Genomic DNA, 15,870 nt, shown 5'->3' with positions numbered 1-15,870 from the left:
ACATGACGCGCTCGGGACACCTGATCCCGGCTCAGGACATGGTTCAGTGCGTGCCGAGTATAACAGCGGCCACAGCTGTCCATTCAGAGCACTTGACGGTGCGGCACCCAGGGACGGGACTGTGGCCTCCCACATTCGGGGCCCAGCCCAACCCCCCAGCTGGGGCAGACAGAAAGGTCACTGGCACGTTGTAAGTGTTTATTGAAATAAACTGAGTACCGCCTCCCCCTTCACATGCAGGTGGGCACCCAGATAACTCCTGATGGCTTCAAGGACCTGGGAACTTTTCACCTTCCCCACTGGCCCCTCCTCTGGGCCCAGATGGTACTGATGCCCCCATATCTCAGTCCCCTCTCTGAAGCCCCTCTCCCGGCCCAGATAGCAGAGAGGAGGAAAGGACTGAGACCCAGGAATAGGGGTAGCCCTCAGGCCACAGCGCCTGGGCTGGAACGAGGTGGGTAGGCATGCATCGGGTCCTGTCCACCGCTCCAGACGGATGGGAGGAGGAGGAGGGAGGTCTCTAATCAGAGGCCGCTGGCCTCGTTGTTAACTCCGGCCAGCGCTCCAGAAGCTGGGCTCGCCGCTGGCCAGCACCGTAGCCGCACACTCCCTCCCTACAAGGACAGACGGCTTGCTCTGGGCTGCTGGGGTGGACTCCGCCCCCACCCAGGGAGCCGGCCCCACCCCTCCCTGTGGCCCAGGAACCAGAGCCCGCGCTGTCTGCCAGTTCTGGAACCCACTGAGGCCTCGCTAGGGACCAGGGCAGATGGGGGACGGCTGATGGACCTCTCCAGTTTAGCAGCCTCCGGGGGACCTCCCAGATTCTGCCTCTCTGTTTGGCTGGGATGAGGATTCGCCAGTTCAGGACCATCTAGGCATTGGTAGGGGGTGTCTTCCGTGGCCACCAGCTCCCAAGTTTGCTCTGTCCTCAGGGAGGGCCCAGGTGGCCCCTGAGGGAGCAGCAGAAGTGGGCCCAGCTTGGAGAGTGGGTCAAAGACCAGGCTTTGGGCCTCAGGAGGGGCAGACCTGCAAGGGCATTATCTCAACAGAGACCCACAGGACAGGGACAGGGAAAAGGAGGAGCTTTGCCTCCTCCCTTCCTTCTGAAGTCCTCGCAGAGATGATGTGGGGTAATCATGCTGCTTTCTCTGCCCTCCTGTTGAGGAGTGCAGACTGGGAGCCCACCTTGCATGCAACGTGCTGCAGGCCCACCAGCCTCCCTGCGGAGCAGAACGGGCTCTCCTGACACAGTCACCTGGGAGAGCTGGCAAGGAGCTGCTCTATCTACCTGCTCCTGCAGAGACGCCCGGCCCCCTCTGAGCCCAGGGCTTCTGGTAGGTAAGCAGGCCTCCTAATTCACTGCTGGTCCCAGGACCACCATGGCCTGAGGGCAGAGGGTCGGAAAGACTCAGGCACTTCTGGGCTCCCAGACTTGCTTCAGCCCTGGCTTCTCTGCCCATAATCTGCCACTTCCCCCAGGAACCCTGTGCCAGACGAGTCCTTGAAATGGGGTTTATTACTGGGTCCTCCCCCTGGGGTCTCCCTTTCTGAGGAATCTGGGTCCAGATAGAAGACAGGGTGAGAGGGCTGTTCCTCCTGAGAGCATGGGGCCAGGCCCCACTTCCCCGGGCGGCCTGTGCCCTCAGAGCCCAGCAGCTGCCTGCCCGTCCCCCTAGCTCCTCTTGGCCGTCTGCTCCCTGCGCCGGAGCTTCTCACGCTGCCGCGCAGCCTTCTCCTGGGCCTTGCGCTCCTTCTCAGCGGCCGCTGCCAGCTCCTTCAACTTCCGCTTCACTAGCGCCCGGTCATGTGAGTTGCTGAGCCCCAGGCTCTGGGGGAGGAATCCAAGGGTGAGCGGAAGAGCCCCGGAGCCACCCAGGCCTGGCCAACCCAAGCCCCGGGTTCTCTGTGCCCCAGGTGTATTCTATCCGGAGCTCTTGCCAGCCCTCAGCCTCCACCTCCCAGACTTGCTGATGGATCAGAACCCTCAGGGCAACAATTTGGAATGGGAGTGACTGGGAGAGATGAGGGTAGAGGGTTGGCTCCCATATTCCTCCACTCAGGATTTCAGCCTTGGCGTGACCCTGCCTGATCCCCTGAGGCCCAGAGACGAGGAGCAAAATGTTCAAGGTCACACAGCCAGTCAGCAGCTGAGTCCCCTCTCCATCCCAGAGACTTCCTGGGGGACTCTCTGCACCACCGCTTCCCCGAGCAGCTCAGCAGAGGGTGCACAACAGGCCAGAAGCCCCCTGCCACCGCCCCCCACCCCACCCCCGACTCAGTCCCTCCCACAACCACCAGCCTCCAAGATTCTTAGTCTTGGAGACTAAGACTCCAAGAAGCAGGTGAGGTGACCACGGGAGACTGATTAGAGTGAAGAGTCAGATGATAGGCTAGTCCTCAAGGTCAGAGGTCAACCTGGAGACTTGGGCTGGAGCTTGAAGGTCAAACTGAGGAATTGGGCTGGAGTCAGACTGGGAACCCATACTAGAGGGCAGCGATCAGGCCGGGGATCCTGCCTAGAGGTCAGAGGCCAGGGCAGTGGTCTTAACGGGAGTGGAAAGGTCAGGATGAGGGGGTCCTAATTCTTGAAGGTTGCCTCAGGCTCTGGCTGGGTCGTGGTCCTTGTACTCTGACCCACCTTCAGTTTGCTTCCATCCAGCTGCAGTAGCTGCGGCCCATCCACCTGCCTCGCAGCAAACTCGGCAGCGTACTGCTCCAGGCTGAGGCTGTGCAGCCACTGGCCCACCTGCTGACTGGTCCAGTGGTAGATGGTGGGGAGAGGTTCATCCAGAAACTGGGGCGGAGACCAAGGAGCGTGAGGGGGGAAGGCGTGGCCCGTGGCCCGCACACCTGGCTGCGTCAGACGTCAGGGCCTGCTTACCTCATCCGAAGACTGGGACAGTGTGTGGTAGGGGTAGGAACACTTGGCCGCCTGCCGGGGACCACTTGGAATCTTGGGGCTGCTGCTGGGGGGTGTGGAGTCGTCACTCAGAGTGGATTCCTGGGGGGGGGGGGGGGGGGGGGGCACGCTGCTGAGGAGAGAGCTCACCTCCAAGCGCAAGGCAGTCACCCCCGACCCTCCAGCCCCATCCAGAGGAAGCTGAAGCCCAGGGCTGGGCACCAGGAGTTGCTCAGGGCCCTCGTAGTGAGCCAGGAGCTAGGCGGCCACGCAGGGCGCGGCAACCCGTGCGAGACATCGCGTCTGAGGCCTCTGGGAGGACGTGGGGCTAGAACTGAGCCAGGCGGAGTAGTTAGCAGGAATGGAGGAGGTCAGACTGGTGTCGCTTTCTAGACAGCAGACTGGGATTCCCTCGCGCTGGGTCGGACGTCTCTGCCTTGTGCCTCCCCAGCATGGCCTCTAGCACCCTGGCTCGTAAAAACCTGGTTAGATGTCTTTGTCCTCACTGGACTGTGAGCTCTGTGAGGGCCTGGGCTGTGTCTGTTCACCAGGGCCCAGCACAAGGGAAGGAAGAAAGGGAGGGATCCCTTCTCCCCTGAATTTCCAGTTTTCTGATCTCTGACCAGGCTGCACATAAGAAACAGAATCACAGAACAAGCACAGGGCTGGGAGTCATAGCGCCTGGCACCTAAATCCAACTGAGTCTGTAGGCACATCCCTTCAGTCTGGGCTTGCATTTGCTCATCTGTACAATGGGGGTGAGTGTGTCTGCCTTCCCCACTTCACTGAGCCTTTGTGAGAGTAAAGCAAAAACATGCGCTCAGAGCTTTGTAGACCGCGGAGTCCCGGGGAACGTAAACAGTTGCCCGTTCTTGCTTCTGCTACTCGGTCTCACTTCTCCCACAGCTAGTGCACTTTCTGAGCACTAGCTAGGTTGGGGTCCTGTTCATCTCTGCTTCCCCCAAGCATCACCACACCACACACGTAGCCCAGCTCCTAAGACAGGACATGGGGCCAGAACTGAGCCAGGCAGGAGAGTTAGCAGGGATAGAGGAGCCCTCAGGCCGGGTGTGTACTAGGGGATCCTGGAGGCAGCAATGAACGAATCAATGAAGGAGCCACTCAGCATATAAACAAGTGAATGAGCGAATGCCTGAACTCAGAAACTGGATGAATTAATGGATCACGGAATGGCTCCATGGACAGACAGATGGACTCCAGGAATGCCTGGATCCCAGCCCAAGCCAGGGGGAAGTATGTCTTCATGTCACCTGAGTCTGGGGGCCAGTATGGGAGCCAGAGGGCCACAGACTCACCTGAGAAGCTGACTTCTTAGGGCTGAAGCGCTCGTGTTTAGGGGAGCAGGCCGGGGAGGTGGTGCTGCCAGCACACGCCGAGCCCTTGCCACTGTCTGTGAACCAGGAAAAGGGCAGGAACGGGGAGCCCCCTGACCTGCCGGACCCCTCCACCGACTCCCTGTGGAGAGAGCGCCCTGCATGGGTGTGGGCACCAAGGCGAGGGCTGGGGCCCCCAGGGAGCTGGGGGCAAAAGCTGCGGCTGAGGGGCTGTGGGTGCCTCTTACCTGCTGCCCATGGACAGACGGTTGCTGCCCTTCTCCTTCCGGCTCTTGCTAGTGGAGGCTCGGCGTAAGGTGACCCTGTGGGGAGGGCGAGGGGGAGTGGGACAGTGCTGCCCACTGTGCTACCCCCATCCCCAAGCCTTTGTTCTTGGCCCCTCTTCCACTCACCCCAGGTCCAGGAACTTGCGGCGAGTCTTCTTATCCAGGCCGATGGTAGGGCTGGCGGGCTCAGGTGGGCTGGCATCCCGGCTGTCATCTTTTGTGGAAGAGAAGGAAGAAAACAGCCTGGGTGGTGGCTTGTCTGCCTCTTCCAGCTGCCCGTGAGGTGGTAGGAATTCTCTCGACTTAGAATCAGGTAACCTGGCTCTGGTGCCCTTCACTAGCTGTGTGACCTAGGACAAGTTACTACCTTCTGAGCTTCCTGCATCTCAAATACGGGGATAATGACACTGCCTGTTTCATGAGACCTAATAAGATGTTGATGAAAGCCTTAGACAAACCATAAACCACGCTGAAAACGTAGGGACCACTGCTGTTTACTGTTAATTTTATCTTGTCCAACTTGTAGCCAACCTTCTAATCTTGGCTCACATGTCACTTCCTCAGAGAAGCCTTCCAGGATGCTCCCAACTGCTCCCAGGATGCTTTCACGCTGATATATGCTCTCCCGCCCCGCGCACTGTTTTCTCACATAGCACTTAATACACCTTGTAACTATACGTTTAATCAATGGATGATTTGATTGTTTCTGCTCGAACCTATAAGCCCCGTGAGGACGAGAACTGCATCTGCTTGCTCTTCTGTGTGTGTCAGTGCCCAGCAGTGCCTGGCACATATTAAGGCGCTCGGGAAATGAGTGAAAGAACCGTGGTCTTTATTCCCCACCTTCCCCAGCCACCCTGCCCCTCGGATCCCGCCACGCACTTCGGCGCCCAAGGGACCTCTTGCCAGCAGGGGGCGCCGCGCCGGCCGCCGCTCACCTTCGCTGTGCGGCTCGGCGCGGGGATGGCGGCGCACGAAGCTGGGCGAGCTGTCGGACGAGGGCGCGGAGCGCGGCGGCGAGCAGGAGGCGGCGGCCAGGCCCTCGTGCGAGGCGGCGTTGTGCAGGGGTCGGTAGCGTGCGAGCGGCGAGGGCGGCGGCTCGTCCTCGTCCAGGCTGCGCCGCAACCCCGGGGGCTCCAGGCAGAAGGAGCTCCCGGCTGGGGACCCCGGGCCCGAGTGCAGAGGTGAGCGCAGCCGGTGCAGGGGGCTCCCGCAGCCATCGGTCACCTGGGGAAGGGGCAGCCGCTCACCGCCAACCCTCCTCCCCTCTTCCCGGAGGGGAGCGCGGGGCTCCTAGGTCCTTCCGGGACTTGGAGGGAGGGTTTCCTCGTGCCTTGGGCCGAGAGGTGGCTGGGCAGCGAGAGGTGGGAAACGGGACTTCCGGTCACATGGGCTGGGGCTGGATCCCGCCTCCTTCACTTCCTAACTGTGTGACTTTGTTAGTGAACCTCTCAGAGCCTCAATTTCCTCGTCTGGAAGATGGGGCTAATACCTTCCTTGAAAGGATGAGATTAGCCAGAATTGAACTGCAGCTAATATTTGTTAGCCTTATGATGTCAGAAGTCGAGGGGTGTGGTTTCCCTGGAAGAGTGGTTTGGAGGGACTATCCAGGAGCAAGAAGGGTGGGTGGGGTATGTGCGATTGGGTGGATTGCCCCAACCTTGCCTCCGGGCCCATCGGAGCCTTCACCATCCTCTGCAGAGCTGGCACTGTCCCGAAGCCTCGAGCGGGAGGGCCTGTGTCTCCGGCCCTTGGCCAGTAGCTGGGCTCGGGCCTTGTGTAAACTGCTGTCCAGTCTGACGGTCTCTGGCACAGCCAAGTCCAGGTCTGCAAACCGGGGAAGAGGGGCAGAGACCAGACACATGAGGACAGCAATCCCGGAGGCCCACCTCAAGTGGCCACCTGTACTCACACCCAGGCATTCCACAAATGTCTCCAAGCGCAGGGCACTGATAGTCCTATGAGACGGAGAGCTGGGTCTTTCACAGTCTCGCAGGGAGCTGGACATATCAGCTCATACATACAGTGTGTGATGGAACCTCTCACGGGCACAGAGGACAGGATGGCTCTGTTTGGATGGGTTGGAGGAGGAAACACCAAAGCTGGGTCTTAAGGTCTGGATGGGAGTTTACAAGAGAGGAGGTTGGCAAAACTGGTATATGCAGTGCTGGGAGGAAGGGAAGCTGGGGGCGGGCACCTCCAGGGCAATGGGAGGGCAGGTTTGTGGAGGGAAGGACTGGAGGATGAGGCCGGAGAGAGCATGGTTGTAACTGCTACCACTGAGGAAGCGCCCACTACACGCCAGGACATACATACAACACCTTGTCTACCTAGAACAACCCGCAGGCTAGGCACAGCTGCTGTGGACATTTCACAGCTGAGCAAACTGAGGATCAGAGAGGTTAAGTCTCTTGACTGAGGCCAGCAGCTAGCAATGGTCTGGGATTTGAGCCTGGCTAGCAGGGGGCGCCGCGCCGGCCTGGCTAGTCTAGCTCCAGAGATTGGCCCTGCTGGGGACACTGGCTTGCTGTGCCACGCTCAAGGTCACGCTCAGAGACAGCACTGCTGAGCATCTAGAGGGCTCACAGTTAACTGGAGCAGAGGGACCCCCAAAAGCCAGCGGCGGTGGCAGAGAGGAAAGCCTACAGACCCCTGAAGCCTGTCTCTCCCGTCCTGGGGTCCGTGGCCCAGGGCTAGGTCCTGGATGAGGACATGCGGAAGAGTAGGCAAACCCAACAGATTATGCATAGACCCTCCTGCTCCAAGTTTCACTTTCCGTTTGCTCCACCGGAGAATGCAACCTTCACTCTGCAGTGACCCTGAGCTTCTCCAGGCAGAACAGGTTCTTCCCAGACCTCGGCATGGGTTAAGACCTTTCTTCACCACTCCACCCCTCATGATCTCAGGGACCCCATCCCATCACTCAAGGCCTTGCCTGCTCCTCTTTCCCTTGTCTGCAAACACCCCCTAAGCCACCCCAGTGGCTGAACTACTACCGATACCTATTTCGAACTCTGACCCCTCCCCTGAATTCCAAGTCTGGGCACCTCAGCACCTGCCAGGGAACTTACCATGTCAGAATCACCCAGGGACCTCAAACTCAGCCCATCAAACGAACCCACCACCTTGCCTCAAACTGGTTCTCTGTCCCTGGCTCACTGAAAGGCCCCACTGTCCACCCAGGCACTCCTCTCAGACCCAGTTGGTAATTCATGTGTCCAGCTGCCTACTTGACACCTCCACTTGGATGTCCAATGGGCATCTTCAACATATATGTCACAATTGGACACCTGACCTCCCTACCCCCTAAGCTGCCCGGTCTGCCCAGCTCAGTGAATGGCGTCTCCATCCTTGCAGCTGCTCAGGCCAAACCCCTGGAGTCACCCGTGATTCCTCCCTCTCCCTCTCACCCTGCAAACTGATCCGTCCACAATTCCTGTTAGCTCTACTTTGGAAATATATCCAGACATGCTGAAATATTTATGGTGAAATGACATGATGTTTTGGGTTAGGTTCAAAATAATCCAGGAGACTAGGAGTGGAGAGTGGAAGGGGATGTAGATGAAACAAGACTGTCCATGAGTTGATGATGGTTGAGGTTGAGATGAGTACGTAAGCGTATGATGGGGTACATTGTGCTAGTCTCTCTACTTTTGACTTCCCACTGTAAAATATTGTGTATATGTGTCTGTATACACACGCACTTACATACATGTATACATGTGGGGAGAAGGAGGAGGGGAGAGGAAAGGAGAGGGAGAACACACAGCATTCCTGGTCTAGGTCACTACTACCTCTTGCCTCCATTATTACAGATCATCCCGGCTGGTCTTCCCTCCTCCTCCCTTTCCCATTTACGGCCTAATTTCAACCCGGCAGCCAGAGTGATCCTGATAAAACATGTCAGCCCAGGTCACGCCTCCCTCCGCTCAGAACCCTCCAGTGACTTCCATCTCTCACAGAGTAAGAAGCCGAGTTCTTACCACGGCCTCCAGACTCAGGCAGCTCAGCGACTCTCTCCCTCTTCTTCCCTCTGCTCCAGCCACCCTGGCCTCCTGGCTCTTCCTTACACCAGCTATCCTGCACCTCAGGGCCTTTGCACTTCCTCTTCCCTTTCCTGCAAGGCTCTTGCCACAGATTTCTGCACAGTTCTCTCTCTCACCTCCTTCAAGTCTCTGCTTAAATGCTTTCTCTCACTGAGAGACCACCCAATTTAGAATACCCCCCAAACCCCCACTGCTAAATTTTTTCCTGTATCATTTGTCATCCTCTGGCATACCATATATTTTACTAATTTAGTTTATTGTCTCTCCACCCATTAAAACGTCAGCTCCGTGAAGGCAGACGTTTCTCTCTTTTGTTCACTGCACTAACACAGGCATAGAATAGTGTGTGTGTGAGAGAGTGTATGTGTATATGAGCGTTCTGAGCGTTTTACAGTTACTAGCTCGTTTAAACCTCCCCACAACCCAAGGAGGAAGCGACTCCAAGAACCCCCAGGGCAGCCTTCATTTGCCCGAGGGTTAGGGCTGGTGAAGAGCAGGCCAGGGTCATAGGCCTTTGGGCTCCGGCTCCAGGGCTCCGTGTGTAACCACCAAGCCCTCTCTACGTCCTCTGAGGCAGAGATGGGAGTGACTTGTGAGTCCAACCCCTCACCTTACAGGCCCTTACTTTCCTTGGAGAGGAAAGTTTGGCCCAGGGTGCAGAGGGAGTTAAGGACAGTAGGCAGGGCTCCTGGAAGGGAGCTCATGAGCCTCCTCGACCCGTCCAGCGCGCAGCTGGTGCCCAGCCGCCCTGGGCCGTGGAGAAGGGCTGTCTGCACCTGAATCTGGGCCACATCAAAACCATGGTCATCTTACCGTGGAGGGTCTAGGGAGCAAAGGAACTCCTAAGGGGCTTGGGGCTTTTTGAGGCAAGGTGGGGCCAGCCTCTCCTCTGGTCCCTTACTCTACCAGGCCCTCATCACCTTGTCCATCCCTCCCACCATCTTGCTCTCCCTCTCCCTCTCTCCCTGGGAGTTAGCCCGGCCCTGGGCAGTGGGAAGTCATGAATATTTCATCGCCTTTCTCTTCAGGAAGGCTGCCAGGCAGGCAGCTACCTCAGCAGGTCAGGGAGAAGGAAAACAGGAAGGGTCGGGGGTGGGGGAGCGGAGGCCAAAAAGCCCAAGGAACGGGGAGCTCGCCTCTGCCAGGCCAGGGGTCAGGCTGGGCTTGCGTGGGGATGGAGACACTCAGAGTCTGAGGCCCAGAGACAGTTCGAGGCTGGGGGCGTCCCCCGAGGCAAAGCCTCCATGCACAGGCCCCAGGGAGGCCAGGCCGGGAAGCAGTTCCCCAGGAGCCAGGAGGCAGCAGTTCCGGCGGGCGGCGTTGGCATTGCCCGGGCCTGTGGCAGCCACAGGGGAGAGAGAGGTGAGCGGGGAAGTGGGAGGAGGAGAGGGCAAGGAAGGTAGAGATGAGAGGCAGGGGTGGAGAAACTGGAGGCCCTGTGGCATTCCACAGCTAGGAGCCCCTCCCAGCTGAGAGTCCTGAGGGCTGCATCCGCGAGCTTTCTGCCTCCACCGCGCCCTCCACGTTCCTCCACCGAACCCAGCTGGTAAACAGCCTTTCCACCCCAGTGCATGCTGGGAGCTGTGCCCCGTCAGTGGTCTTTCTCTAATCCACACAATAGAAAGGCTGCAGGGGGTAAATGATGGGGTGGGGGGGTGTCCATGCACCCCAGTGAGAACACAGGGGGGTCAGTCTGGGGGTGCCCCGAGGGTGTAGATGCTGAGTGTGCGTTATGCATTTTTGATTTCCCTGCACATCCATGCAGATGAGGTCCCTTAGTTATGCAGCTCGGAGGTAACCTGTGTCACCTGCGCTGGGGAATACTGGTGTACACACGGCACAGTGGCTGCCAGCAGGGAGTTAGGCAGTCTGGAGTTTTAGTCCCGGCTCTGCCACTAACTTGCAGTGTAATCTTTAAAGCAAGTCACTTCTGTGCTCCGTGTCCTAGGCGTAGGAAAGTGGGCACACTCCTTAGCCTTGTTCTGAGGGTTAAATGATACAGTGCCTGTGAAATGGGGGCGCTGGCCTAGCACCTGGCGTGAGACAGCACTTAATAAATGGGGACCCTTATTATCATCGTGTTGTAATTGGACATCTACTCAGATAATGGTGACAAAAAATCAGGCTGCAAGGCCAAAATACACACACACACACACACACACACACACACACACACACACACACACACACACACACACACACACACACACACACTGAAGTTACCAGGACTCCTCTCCCCCCAGGCCCGATAGCCTTGGCTAGAGATAGAACCAAACAGAACTTACCGAAAACCTCATCCGCAGGTTCTCGGAGCTTTGAAGAAGCCATGACTCAAGAGAGCTGGGAGGACAAGAGGAGAAAGAGGAAAAGAAGACCATGGATAAGAGGTTCAGGTTGGTGCAGGCAAGGGAGCTGCCAATGGCTACCTGCTCCTAGCCTTCCGGCCCTCACCTCTCCTTACAACTCTTTCTCTGGCCCCTGAAAGAGAAATCATCTGAACCACAGCCCAGATGGTTGGGGCAGGCAGGAGGTAGAAGCGAGTCCAGGGTATAGACACAGGCTGTCCTGAAGCCCGGGTCCAAGCTGATTTGCCGAGTGCCTGCACACGGGTCACTGAACTTCTCTCCCCGTCACTGTCTTGGGCCCTTCTGTCATTAGCATTCCCTAAAAGCTTTTAATCATCATAAGCTGTCCAATATCAAATCTGGGAGAAATCTTGGAGACTATTAAATCCAATCCTCTCATTTTACAAATAAAGAAAGAGACAGGAGAATGACTGATCTAAGGTCGCATAATAAGTTAATGGCAAGATCAAAATGAGAACCCAGGTTCTTCCATCCACCCACCTACTTACGTCCCTACTTATCCATGCATCTACTTGCCTATTCACCGTCCACTCATTCACCCATCCATCATCTGTCCAAACATCTATCTTTCCAGCCACCCATCCATCCACCATCCGCCCCGTCCAACCATCCACCCATTTTTACATCCGTCAATTTATACCATCCACCCATCCATCTTCCCATCCATCACCCAGTCCTGCCTCCCCCCACTCTCATCACTGGTGCACTCACCACCTGTCTTCCTGAACATGAGCTGTTCAGGAAGCTGGCATCATCAACAGGGCCACTGTTCTCGACAAAGTCACAGTTCTCACAGTTCAAGACAGACTCACAGATGCAGAAGGGTATAAAGAGTACCCGTAGCAGAACAGTGCAGAGCCAAATCTCTATGATGCACCAGATAATGTTCTGGGAAGAAATATGGATGGATAGGGGTTTGGTTTTTTTTGTGGGAAGTAAGAAAGGAAGGGCAGGTGGGAAAGCAGGATATATGTAGCCGGAACAATTTGGGCAGGCTTCCTAGCAGATGTAGGATTGCAGCATCCCTAAACCAAAGCCTGGGTGTCAGAGAAGCAAGGGAATATCAGATGAGGGGAGAAGGAGGAAGCTCAGGGTCAGGGGCATGCTGCATGCCTGGGACGTGATCTCCAATTACTTCTAACACTCAGGTCCCCATGAGAAGGGCAGAGCACTGCATTAGACCACCCATTTGACAGGTGTAGGAAAGCTACCTCATGCCTGCTTGGTCTCTTCCGATTCTCCTCTTCTGTTATTACACAGATTCATCTCACTGTGAACTGTCCAGGCTCGGGACTCTTAGTGTCCCCACTTTACAGATGGGAAAACTGAGATGCAGGAGATAAGAGGCAGAACTCGACCTTGACCACAGTCTCCTGCCCCTCAGCTCTGTCCTGGGTGGTGATCTGCAGTTTGGGAACCTGCTCATGAGGAAAGAACACTGCTGGGAGAAGGGACAGGGGTAGAGGTAAGGGAGCTGGTCCATACTCGCTAGGACCGGATACGCTTCAAAGCTACCTCCACCCCAGGCTCTGCGGATGCTTGGGGCTGCAAGCAGGAAATGAGGTATGAGAAGGAGCCAGGGATGTGGGCCCTCCAGGAACCCTCCTGCCATTCTTCAACCCTGGGTGCTAGTAACAGAGAAGTTCTAGAACCTCTCTTCCTGTCCTGAAGGGGTAGATGGGAAGAGAGGCTGCCCCTAAGAATGAACTAAATTCCCTCCTTCAATCGCAAAGCTCATCTGACCAGGACCTAGCTGCCACCTCCTCCAGAAAGCTGTCCTAGATAGCCCTCACTCCTCTCATTTGTCTATATAATTTCTAAATCCACTCTTCCCCACTACTAGGAAATGAGTAATTTTTCATACTTCATTGATTCCCTAACTGGGTCATATCTCTGCCACATCAGATGGGAGCTCCTGAGGAGAAGGGGCAGTATTCCCCATCAGAAGAGGGAATCTCTGAAGATAAGAACTGCCTCTCCCAACAGAATGGAGGTTCCCTGAGGGTGCTTCCTCTCTTAGACCACCTGAGAATGGAGAGCCCATGTGCTCTTTATTCAAGGTCCCAGTTTAGGGTGGAGACCCTCTTGTGGATGCCATCCTCTTTCAGGTACGCTCTGGGGTGGGCTGGGGCCTCCAGCTCACATCAGTGCCGAATGAATTCTGGTTCAGCACAAACCGCTTTCTTCAACAACTAACTCCCTGGGGGGTGTATGGGGGACCCTCCCTACACTGTCCCTTGGGGAACTCTGGGAAGCATGACATCAGAATGTCACCAGGCCCTTCCCACCCCCCCTTCCAACACTGAACCGTGGTAAATTAGACATCCCCCCCATTTACACTCCTACAACATTACACTCCTACACACACACGCACACACACACACACCCACGCCACACTCATACATGCACATTCAAACCAGGTAACCACTACAAGGTGGAAATGAACCTGTTCTCTGGAAGCAGTCTGGGCTCTGACTCTACCAGGCCACTCCTTCCTCCCAAAACTTCCCAATTCCCGGAGGAAGAACACCAATAACTTTTGACCCTTCCCTATGAGAAAGGGAGGCAGGTGAACGCCAAGTTTCCTGGGACCCAGGGGAAGGAGAAAGACAAAGAAAGGGTATACAAGCCCTGGAGAGGAAATGGGGAGCAGGACAGAGACAGGTTGGTGGAGAGTCAGTCTACAGAGCTGCAGAGGAAGAAAGAGCAAGAAGGAGATGAGCCTGAGAGCAGCGGCGGCAGCGGGGCCAGGGGAAGAAGCAGTACAGACAGGGCTCCAGCAGCCCTGAGTGAGGCCCAGGGGAGGGGTGCAGAAGGGCAGAATCGGCTGCCAGGCGAGAGGCGGCCCTCAGTGGGGAAGGAAAGAGGAAAGGGGCCCTGGAAGAGGAGAAGGAGCCCGAGAAAGAAGTGCAACTGGGGAGGGATGGTTGGGAGAGGAGGCTGGGGCAGGGGAGGCAGTGTGGAGCTAGAGAAAGGGGTGACCCCCTCCCATAAGGCCCAAGCTGGGGGCATCCAGCAAGCACCGCTGGAGATGGGGTGGGAGTGGAGGACAGGGCACCTTCTGCACTCTCGGGGCCCCTATTGCCCAATCAGAGCCAAGTGGCTAGTTCTGTCCGATCCATTAGTCCAACTCCGCACCAGGCAAGAAGGGGTTAAGCTCTCCCCCCTCCCCCAACACCAGTTTTTTAAAAAAATTAATCTCTCCGGACCTCGGGCAAAGGGAGAGGATTAGGGACACAAATCCTATCTCCACCCCATCTCCTAACGGCCCAGAACCCTGGCTCTGTGCGGGCCGCCCTAGGGACAGGGGAAGAAAGGTCCTTGTCTCTTCGCCCTATCCAACCCCACTCGGGTTCCCACCGCAAGCCGGAGACCCCCCCAGCTCCGCTTCCCCGTCCAACTTGGGGCTCTTGGGGTCCCAATACCTCACCTCCAGCATCTGTCATCTTCAGCGTCCGGCGCCTCAGAATCCCCTCAGGCCCATGGTGTTTGGGGCTGGGGCCAGGCGGGAGAGGGGCGGGGGACAGTCACCCCGGCCTCGGGGGGCTCCGGGCTGGCTCCATCCGCTCCATCCCGGGAGTAGGGGTAGGGGTCAGCGAGGGGGGTCTTGGAGCCGGAGGGAATGTGGGGGTGGGGGTGGGGGAGTTCGGAGAGAGAAGGAGAAGGTTCGCAGGAAGCAGGAGGCACGGCGGGAGGGGCTGGACCAGGAGACCTGACGGGAGGATGCTCCGTGCGTGTGTGTGCGTGTGTGTGCGAGTGTGTGTGTGTGTGTGTGTGTGTGTGTGTGAGAGAGAGAGAGAGAGAGAGAGAGGAGACGAGAGGAGACGAGAGGAGAGGAGAGAAGAGAAGAGAGAGGGAGGGAGAGAGAGAGAGAGAAACCGTCTCCCCGCCCAGCCCCGCTGGACGCGGGGTCCCCCGCCTGGCAGGCGGATACTCTTAGCGTCGTGTCAACGGGGATCCGCGGGGGGTCCCCAGGGAAGGGGCGATGAGGGGGCGCGTGGCGGGGAGGCCGGGCGCCCGGGAGACAAAGAACGGGAGGGATGGGGGGAGGGAGGGGCGGAGGCAGCGGGAGCACGGGGGAGGGAGGAGGCGGCCCCGGCTGGCGGAGCCGGGCGAGGGGATTCTAGTTACCGCTACTTCTCGGCCCGCGGGAGTCGGGGCGGGTGTGAGCGGACGGAGATGCGGCCCCACCTTAGGACCTACGGGGCTTCTGCCTCCTCTGCAAGGCCTGTGAGGGCTCCTGATTCATCCATTCAACAGAAGTCCACAGAGCAGTCGGATACGCCGAGGCCCGAGGGGACCGTGGAGAGCAGAGCCGACCCGGTCCGGGCCGTCGTGGCTCTCGCAGCGTTGTCAGGGGGACAGACGAGTGGGGAGGCCCTCAAGAGAGCGGGTGCTGTGAGCCTTGGTTCACAGAGGACACTTCAGCGCGGGGAGAGCACACCAGAGGAGAGCCAGGCCTCGCCCGGGGGCGGGTGAGGACCGGGGCGGGGGCTGTGTGTGGAAGTGATCCAGGAGGATTCCCGGAGGAGGTGACCTGTTGGCTACTTCTGCAGGCCAGGCCAGGGTAGAAGTGCTAGGGGGACTTGTGGGGGTGGGGAGGAAAGGAGAGGAAGATGAAGGATGGTGGGGGGGGGGCTTGCACTTTATCCTACCAGCCACAGGGGAAAAGTAACAGAGGAGTGAGGGGCTCTGATCTGCATTTTAGGAAGAACCCCTCGGCTCCTTTGGAGAAGGCTGCCTGAAGGCTGGGGCACCACTCACGAGACTGTTGAGAGGTGATGGCAGTGGGCACGAAGATCAAAGATCGTGATGAGGAATATTAAGGATGTGGAATTGAAGAAACTGACAGGATTTGGGGACTGGCTGGCCACAGAAGGAGAAGGAGGGGTCTAGATGACTGCAGGCCTTGGCTTGAGGCCCCGTAGGTGGAGGGGG

General features: G+C 57.7%; 1 protein-coding gene across 14 annotated transcripts; it reads right to left on the bottom strand.

The window, feature by feature from the left end:
• Window positions 1–177: 177 nt before the first annotated feature.
• On the bottom strand, window positions 178–15,326 carry SAMD14 (sterile alpha motif domain containing 14). 14 transcript variants are annotated; one of them, XM_027094746.1, is made up of 12 exons: window positions 14,363–15,099; window positions 12,144–12,370; window positions 11,644–11,820; window positions 10,852–10,906; window positions 6,181–6,588; window positions 5,459–5,747; window positions 4,647–4,734; window positions 4,482–4,556; window positions 4,216–4,375; window positions 2,882–3,001; window positions 2,639–2,794; window positions 178–1,828 (listed from the first exon to the last, which is right to left on the bottom strand). In XM_027094746.1, the coding sequence occupies exons 5-12, from the start codon at window positions 6,526–6,528 to the stop codon at window positions 1,673–1,675; spliced, it is 1,392 nt and encodes a 463-aa protein (XP_026950547.1). In that variant the 5' UTR covers window positions 6,529–6,588; window positions 10,852–10,906; window positions 11,644–11,820; window positions 12,144–12,370; window positions 14,363–15,099; the 3' UTR covers window positions 178–1,672. The 14 variants fall into 14 exon arrangements, with proteins under 14 accessions (XP_026950547.1, XP_026950545.1, XP_026950550.1 ...); XM_027094744.1 differs by lacking the exon at window positions 14,363–15,099 and having other exon boundaries at window positions 12,144–14,356; XM_027094749.1 differs by lacking the exon at window positions 14,363–15,099 and having other exon boundaries at window positions 6,181–6,347; window positions 12,144–14,356.
• Window positions 15,327–15,870: the final 544 nt, after the last annotated feature.

The sequence above is a fragment of the Aethalodelphis obliquidens genome, unplaced genomic scaffold, assembly GCF_003676395.1.
Source record: "Aethalodelphis obliquidens isolate GAN/ISIS:26980383/991018 unplaced genomic scaffold, ASM367639v1 scaffold89, whole genome shotgun sequence".
In the NCBI taxonomy this organism is placed as follows: domain Eukaryota; kingdom Metazoa; phylum Chordata; class Mammalia; order Artiodactyla; family Delphinidae; genus Aethalodelphis; species Aethalodelphis obliquidens.
The sequence above is the reverse complement of the archived record's forward strand: the minus strand, read 5'-3'. Positions and strand labels throughout refer to the sequence as shown.

Bases quoted from the DNA above. Each gene is read 5' to 3' on its own strand.
- SAMD14 (XM_027094746.1), bottom strand. From the start codon at position 6,528: ATGTCCAGCTCCCTGCGAGACTGTGAAAGACCCAGCTCTCCGTCTCAT. The intron at 4,735-5,458 runs GTGAGCGGCGGC...CTTCCACAAAAG, and splicing joins CGCCGAGCCGCACAGCGAAG to ATGACAGCCGGGATGCCAGC. The intron at 1,829-2,638 runs GTGGGTCAGAGT...TTCCTCCCCCAG, and splicing joins TGGATGGAAGCAAACTGAAG to AGCCTGGGGCTCAGCAACTC.